Source organism: Sinocyclocheilus rhinocerous, unplaced genomic scaffold, assembly GCF_001515625.1.
Source record: "Sinocyclocheilus rhinocerous isolate Xijiao unplaced genomic scaffold, SAMN03320098_v1.1 scaffold294, whole genome shotgun sequence".
NCBI classification, from domain to species: Eukaryota; Metazoa; Chordata; class Actinopteri; order Cypriniformes; family Cyprinidae; genus Sinocyclocheilus; species Sinocyclocheilus rhinocerous.
In genome coordinates this window covers 279,718-287,996 of record NW_015644007.1, presented here as the reverse complement: position 1 = coordinate 287,996, position 8,279 = coordinate 279,718, and the positions used below count along the sequence as shown (strand labels likewise).

Genomic DNA, 8,279 nt, shown 5'->3' with positions numbered 1-8,279 from the left:
CAAATTAACAGCTAATCCTAGAGATTCACATACTTTTGCCGCTCACAGATATGTAATATTGGATCATTTTCCTGAATAAATAAATGACAAAGTATATATTTTTGTCTCCTTTGTTTGATTGGATTCTCTTTGTCTACTTTCAGGATTTGTGTGAAAATCTAATTATGTTTTGGGTCATATTTATGCAGAAATATAGAAAATTCTAAAGGGTTCACAAACTTTCAAGCAGCACTGTATGTCAAAAGATCAAGGAAATTTTGGTTTCTCAGTTCATGACCCCTTTAAGGAACAATTTTGTACTATAATGTAAACATGCACCATGTAACGTACTGTACTGAATTCTAAACAGTAGAGAGCTGTCATTCTTGTTTTTTAAAGACATTTTACAAATGAAACCATTGCGTAAGTATTGATAAATGTGTCCTAGTCATTGCAAAAAGTATATTTTTTACAGATTTTTTACATTTTAATTCTCGCTATACTTTGTTAGATTTCTCTGAAAACTGGATTATTATCTTATTATATTTTGTCATGTTGCTTCTCAAGCAAAATTAATCTTATAGACGTTTACTGGAAAACAAGAGCAAAATATAATATATTAATAAATTATTATCATTATTATTTTTTGCAGTGCATCAGCACAAATATCAGCCTACCTGCCACTAACAAGATCACCCTCACCTGCGGGAATGACCAATCATTATGATATCATCAACAACCAGCAACCAACAAGTTGGAGATAATTCTAAATCAGTGGTTTACGAATAACACATACATTTAAACTAAGCTAAATAACCCCAAAAAAACATTAACAAGTGACCGATTATTCTTCATCTTTAGGAACTAATAGAACTATCAAGAAAACTCTTAATCTTACATACGCTGTTTCATCTTTTATAGCAGTATTTATTGTCATGTTGAAGACTGAAATTGAAAGGAAGATTAGGTGAGAGGAGAGGGAGAAAGAGGGTAGGCAGGAAAAGAGATGAGTATTGATTAAGAGCAAAATGCACAGAGGAGCTCAGCAATGAGAAACCATACTAGCTCCAAATGAATCTTTTAGTGCTTGGACTCAACTCATTTGCTGGGTATTATAATTAAATGTAATGGTTTGGAGACTTTTTGAATCCTCTAATTAAATTACGAAACATCTTGCCAAAATTAAATTATTTTTAAATATGAGTAAACACCAGTGCACTTAATACACAGATCAACTATATTAGAAAAAAATCAGGAGTAACTTTGCAATTTGTACACAGCTCGACACCTTAAATGCATTGCTTTATAATTTTGTACTTGTAATTAAAATTTTAAAAAGGTGGTGCATCTAGATTAATCCATGACACGACAGAATGAGGTTAAATGCCTCATTTAAAGACCATAATAGAGTGCTCAAAAGATGTTCTCCAACTATCCGGAGCCAACCATTTCATAAAACGCTCAGATCGGCTTCTATTTTTAAACCTATATGAAAAACAAATTACATCTGGACATAAATTCTCACCTGCGCTATAGTAGCGGTCAAGTTTCTCCCAAAGGGGCTCATCCTCCCGGTGCAGTATGGATAGCTTAAGGGGTTCATAGATGGAGCCTGATCATAGAAAGCAAAGACAGATGTTAAAGAACACTTGAATCAGCATAGATCTGAAATATTGTGATGCTTATCTCGTCTTTAGATGCAATTCAATTATCCCTGGATGGAAGTGAGGAGCATACTTCAAAGTCAGCATGGCTTCTTGATGATGCTACTATAGACTACTGACCCGCTACAGGCCCACTTTGGCCCGCTACAGGCCCACTTAGTATGCCGAGGTTGAGCTGACTCAACAAAATCAAAATGTGCTTCATTTAGTCTCTGTAACCTAAATGGTTTTCTGTTCCATTTACAATGCTAAGAGCAGCGAAATGTAGATTTACTGGGGTGCAAAGGCAGCAAAGCATGCCAGGAAAACAATCAAAGCAAAATGCAAAAGACTAAAGCTATTGTTCTCCAAATGCATATATCAAATCGAACGTCATTGCAAACACACACAGCTTGATTGCAAAATTGAAGGCACTGGCACAAACTCTGTGAATAATGGAACCTGACACCAGTAAATTCAGCTTTTTCTGCTAGGTGTGAAATTCAGGGGAACCCCATCAACTCCAGCACTATTTCAGACACATTTAACTTTGGAGCAATTTACATTTTAATAGAATCGACCCAGGGTCAATACCTCAGGTACTGAAAATTCACATTTCCTAGCAAATTAGCATAATTCCCATCAGCTTTTAAGTAGCCGGGACAAAACCATCTCTTTTTAAGATATCTCCAGCTAAGCAGTGCACATCCAATAGGCAAATGAAAGATACTCCTCATTTTAGTTTCACCACATTGATATAAAAGTAACTTGCCTCGAGAAGCATACAGACCCTCTGTTAACAGATTTGATCAGACATTGACAGAAAGAGACGAGAGGTACTGGACTGCATTACTGATTTCATTAATCACAGAATTTCAACCATGATATCACCAAGGATTACTTGTGCGTAAGCCTATACATCCGATGAATTATTACAGATGAAAAACTAGAATTATTATTTTCTGCAATGAAAAAGAAAATCAATTAAGCACCAATTTTCAATTAGGCATCAAACAGTCTGAACCAAGACTGTTATATGAATGCATTGGCTTAAAAAAATTAAACCGTTATTAACCTTCATTCAGATGCTTGTAAATTGAAACGGAAAGTTCTTATTTCTAAAGTAACGAGCATCTTTTCCATGAACCAATCACTACGCCCCAACTTACCAAGTTTCCGGAGTTTGCGATGGACATTCACTTCATTGGCAGTGTTGGCCATATTTCATTAGGTGAACTCTACGCCAGGCCTCTATTAGTTAAACTACAACATTAGTGTAATTCAGAGGGTTAGCAGAAAATAGAGAGAAAAGACAAATTACATGGAATCACACAGTGAGATTTTCTTCAGGCATGGTTACTGGATGGACATGCAACAAATTACATTATGCGTAATTGAAAGATGATCTGGTATGACTGACGTCAGGGGATGAGATGATAATTAAAATGTGCGAAAATGACCATGACACCATATAAGCTACAATGCCAATGCAACTTCTAAGGTAATAATGATCCGTAGTCCTATTGTAAAGTGAAGTAGTGCAAATCTCAACTGCTTGAATGTTTATATTGCTGCAAAATGTAAACTAGATTACCTCAAAGGATATATAAGTATATCCAACTTCACACCATGCATACTCATGTAAAGCGATATATTCTATATTGCAAATCTCAACTGCTTGATTGCTTGTAATCACAAAATGCTCTAATCTGTTCAATACGACAATAAGGCATTAAGATATTGACATCATTAATTTCTATAAAGCTGTAAAAATAAAACTATTTTAAAAAATTGTTATGGCAAAAAAAATCTGTTTTTGTATTTGTAGAACACAAAAGAAGACAATATTAGGTAGAAGGACAGCAACTTTTTACATTCATTGAATATTTTTCTATACAGATTTAGAATAACATTAGGGCAAGCACTTCTCTTTTTCACGGTTTGCCTTCACCAAACAAAACTAGCAGGAAGAAACTATGTGTGGTTTTATTTATTTATCTATCTTACATAACAACAAGTGGATTCTGAAAACCCTTTCAAGGGCTACTTTGAGTTTTAATGTCAGGCTGAAGCAGACGCTAACGAGCACTGAATTAAGAGGGTTAAAAGGCCTTTCAAAACCTTAGACATTAAGGGGACTGAAGTATTTTAAAGTGCTACTCCTTAAAAATTCAAAGCCTGAAGCACAGTGTGCAGTTAGTCTCTACATATAGCCCTGATCAGCGTAAACTTCACACCTGACCTTTGGGCTCTGCTCTCTGCCACACAGACAAGAAAACTCATGTTAATGCGCTTCTGCAGCACGGACAATGGATCAAAATGCACCGAGAGAGCAAATGCGCACTGCTTAATCGTGCTCAATGCCATGCATCACAAAAAACCAAACCTGATCGCTTAGATCTGGCTTTGAACTCCAGCAGCTTCCAGCCGACATCCGCTAGACTTGCCATAACGACAGCTAAATAACAACATCACACTCGCACTGCCGGTTAGCACTCACACTGTCGCAAAGCTTATATGTACTCCGCTGGCTGCCGTCGAACGACATGCCGTGTTCCGGTTTGTGGTGACCGAAGCTAACAGCAAAATGTTGCTGTTATGGGCTTGGTTTTTGACGTTATTATTAAGTTTTGTGGGACAACATGTCACGTTTGCATTGCAGGACGTTACTGTTGATTTATTTGGCCCGGAGAATTTTGGTACGGTAGCGGCTTTCGGTGACTTTAACTCTGATAAACAGACTGACATTTTCATCATCAGGAAGCGTAAGTACAGTTCTGCTAGCTGACGTTAAGATTATTAATGTATCAAAATCTTCCCTTTTAAGTTGAACTTAATGTAATGTAAGATGCTGCTTATTGTACAATATGTGTGAGTTTTAATAAGATGTCACAGGGGATGTGGCAAGATACTCCCTTTGCACTCTGTTTTTATGTACTGTTTATTTGTTTGTGTTATTGGTACTGAACACCCTGATTCTGTGTTATTTCATGAGAATATTGTTTCTTTCAGATTTTGAGTTGGTGATTTTCTTGGCTGATCTTAAAGCTCCTTATTTCAAACCTAAAGTCCATCTGACTAAAGAGGCTTTCCCTAGGTAAGAATACACACTGACACACACTAATAAAGCCTACTGTATCACGTTCGATACATTAATTTCTAAGGCCTCTTAATTATCGACATGATCAAAATGTTGCCGAAAAGCTGTTGTACACAATCTTCTATATGCCTTCTGCCACCTGACTGATAGTTCATCATTTTTAATAAGTGAACAGCCTTTTATCATAATTCTAAAAATGTTCGCCATCTTTGTACATGTGTCATGTGTCTTTTGACTTTTAGTTAGTAAATAAAATAATTACTTTATATTATTATCAATAAAGTAAACATTTACTGGACTGAAGCTACCTAGGATTACTTCATTATCCATTTTTTTAGAAACATTATATTAAAAATGTGTGTATCAAATAAGATAAAACAGACTTTAAGAATGTTTATTTCTCTCTAATATAATTATATTGCATTGCATTATATGTTTTGCTCCTCACAGTTAAAATTACAGAGCTTTGATCATAAAACAACATATTGTTGAGAGACATTGACAACTTATGTTTATTTACATTTTATGTAGTCTGCTATACTGTAACAAAAATCTCATTGATTTACATTACAAGCTATTAGAATTTCATCGCATTTAATGACCATATGTGACCCTGGACCACAAAACCAATCTTAAGTGTCAATTTTTCAAAATTGAGATTTATACATCATCTGAAAGCTGCATAAATAAGCTTTCCATTGATGTATGGTTTGTTAGGATAGGACAATATTTGGTTGAGATACAACTATTTGAATATCTGGAATCTGAGGGTGCAAAAAAATCAAAATATTGAGAAAATCGCCTTTAAAGTTGTCCAAATGAAGTCCTTAGCAATGCATATTACTAATCAAAAATGGTTTTGATATATTTACGGTAGTAAATTTACAAAACATCTTCATGGAACATGATCTTTACTTAATATCCTAGAGCCAAAATCATCACAATTAAAAGAACCAAAGACTTAAACTACTTCAGTCTGTGTGCATTGAATTTATTTAATACACGAGTTTCACAATTTGAGTTGAATTACTGAAATAAATGAACTTTTCCCACGACATTCTAATTTATTGAGATGCACCTGTATATAACAACTTAGCATATTTTGTCAGTTTGGGCCTCTGAATAAAATTGACATGCTTTTTTTCTTCTTGAATGTGTGAGCTCCATATTATCACAATATCATATTGTATGGGCCATAACAGCTTGAAATATCAAATATGATGTAAAACCTAAACCACATATGAAAACTTTTTTCCCCCAGACTAATATTTCATATGTCATGTTTTGTGAGAGTTTATTGTGTTGATATTGCCTCATGTGTTTCTCTGGCTGTCTTAGTGACTTCAGCATAACTAGTGTGGTCCCGGGTGATTATGATGGAGACTCTCAGATGGATGTGCTTGTTACTGGCTACCAGAAGGACCTCTCCACACAAACAGTCTTCATCTTCTGGGGGCATAACCAAACTTTGGGTAAGGTCTTAAAAATAAAAGAAAGTGCTTTCTGTACATTACCCTGGCTCCAGTTGGTTCGTTTATTCAGTATTTCTGCCTGAATTGATGGTCTTACAGCTATAGAAATTATACTTCAGCAGTGATTTGCACAGTGAATGTTATCTGTTCTCTTACAGACCAGAGTGGTAAGGTAGGGCTGAACAGGACCTTTGATGATCAGCCCCTTGTCATGGAGTAAGTGCAGTATATTGTTTTTAATTTAAGGGCATTGTGGAAATATTATTTCTTTATATAATCTTGGTCTTAAACACCTTGCCTTAGGGAATTATGGTACAGTTGCGGCTTTCACTGACTTTAATTCTGATAAACAGACCGACATTTTTATTGTCAGGAAGTGTACGTACTGTTCTGCTGGCTAATATCTTAAAAGCAACCCCTCAAAATTTAACTTAATGTAATGTATCATGTAAGTTTTGCAGTCCTCATCCCTTTAGTGTACAAATGCAAACTTCCCTTGTAAAGGTTTTTGCTTTTTCAGAGGTCTAATGCTGCTTCCTCTTTTCCACTACAGCTTTAATGGGGACATGATTCCAGACATTTTTGGATCTGTGGATGGTTCATCAGAGGTTTGCTATCTCAGGAGTAGGTAAGAATGTTTTCCTAAATGTGCAATAGCTTGTTTTTGGTTTTTCTGCCTGTGTCAAGAAAACAAGTGTACAGTGTACAAAGCATGCTGTTTTATTGTTTGTCAGGCAACTGAAATGCGAGAAGGCTCTCAACTTGGAAGGCAAAATGCGCGTCCCTCATTCCAATGCTTTCATTGACCTTAACAAGGACTTCACCGCCGGTGAGTAATGCTACTATGGTCTTTCCTTCACTCTGAAGTCTTTTGAAGTGTCAGAGAAAGTATTGCAAGGTTCTGCTGCTCTGTGTACTGATTTAGAGAATCGCTACTTCTCTATTCTGTAGCTTTCAGTTAGCATTTCTGTAGATGCCTTGATGAAGCCCATTTGCCGTAGAACGGCCCTGAGTGCTGCTTGATTTATTTATGGATTAGGAATGCTAGGAATACTTCTTTGATTATTAACACATCAGACACGTTTATTAGATTAGACTTGTTCCTCATACTGCTTTTCAGAACAATATATGAAGTCACATTTACATTTGATTCATTTTCTCATGCTTTGTGGAGGTCACAAAAGGTTGTAGATATTATATCTATAGGGTCATTCCATGTCAGCTCAACCAGAGGTCCCCGGCTCAAATTTTTGATTTTGCTAATATTTTTTCTGAAGAAAGATAAACATGCATAGTGATGATAGCCAAAATATTAAATGTCATGGATGAATATTTACTGAGTAATCCACTATTTTGTAGAGGGGGGTCAAAATGGCCATTTTCACCTGAGATTCAGAGCCAAATTACAGGGGGTTAAAAATGACTTCAGATATATGGCAGCATCACGATGTTACTTTTACCCAGAGATTAGTAGGTCTGTTAGTAAAATCTGTTGACTTGGTGTGAACATTCAAAAATGGGGAAAGAGCACTTTTCAAGTTTTTTTTTTCTTCAGTTTGCAGGCCTGTAACTCAAAAAGTATTAAAGATATATTAATGCCCTTTTAGATATTGGGTCTTAACAAACTTACCTTTTGGAATCTTCCTTTTTAAGGCCCTATATGGCTAATTTCCAGAGATAATGGAATTTCAATATGGATCCAGGAGTAATTGTTAAATTGTACACATTTTTAGTGGTCAAAAACCAAATGTGAGTCAATTTGCAAAAATATAATAGTTCTTTTCTAGGGATGCATGATATTATCGGACTGATATCGGAATCGGCCGATAATGGCTTTAAATGTAAATATCGGCATCGGCCCGATATGAAAAATTATGCCGATATGTCTTGCCGATAAGAGGAATACATTAACTCACATGTGCTCAGGGTGTGCTAGCGATTAGATCACGTCAGCAGTGTGGCTCATTCTTGAAGCAAAGTTTTGCCTGAATGATGATTAGATTCACTCTTTTGGATCGCTGCATTTAAAGGGGTAAAATATGTTGCGATTTCAATTTTTCCTTTCTCTTTGGAGTGTTACAAGCT

At 35.7% G+C, this 8,279-nt stretch overlaps 2 protein-coding genes and 1 long non-coding RNA gene across 3 annotated transcripts in view; 1 reads left to right on the top strand and 2 right to left on the bottom strand.

Moving 5' to 3' along the window:
* The window catches only part of LOC107757780 (phosphorylase b kinase regulatory subunit beta-like), an 83,339-nt gene extending 79,188 nt beyond the window's left edge, over window positions 1–4,151 (bottom strand). Inside the window, 2 exon segments of the mRNA XM_016575357.1 lie at window positions 1,505–1,591; window positions 4,009–4,151. Coding sequence (XP_016430843.1) covers window positions 1,505–1,591; window positions 4,009–4,072 — 151 coding nt within the window. The 5' untranslated portion in view covers window positions 4,073–4,151.
* LOC107757779 (T-cell immunomodulatory protein-like) overlaps window positions 4,130–8,279 on the top strand; it is a 130,562-nt gene continuing 126,412 nt past the window's right edge. The window contains exons 1-6 of the mRNA XM_016575356.1: window positions 4,130–4,387; window positions 4,635–4,719; window positions 6,061–6,194; window positions 6,353–6,410; window positions 6,748–6,822; window positions 6,929–7,023. Coding sequence (XP_016430842.1) covers window positions 4,210–4,387; window positions 4,635–4,719; window positions 6,061–6,194; window positions 6,353–6,410; window positions 6,748–6,822; window positions 6,929–7,023 — 625 coding nt within the window. The 5' untranslated portion in view covers window positions 4,130–4,209. The remainder of the gene's footprint in view (window positions 4,388–4,634; window positions 4,720–6,060; window positions 6,195–6,352; window positions 6,411–6,747; window positions 6,823–6,928; window positions 7,024–8,279) is intronic.
* LOC107757781 (uncharacterized) overlaps window positions 5,011–8,279 on the bottom strand; it is a 17,316-nt gene continuing 14,047 nt past the window's right edge. The window contains exon 3 of the long non-coding RNA XR_001641966.1: window positions 5,011–5,020. This is a non-coding gene — a long non-coding RNA (uncharacterized LOC107757781). The remainder of the gene's footprint in view (window positions 5,021–8,279) is intronic.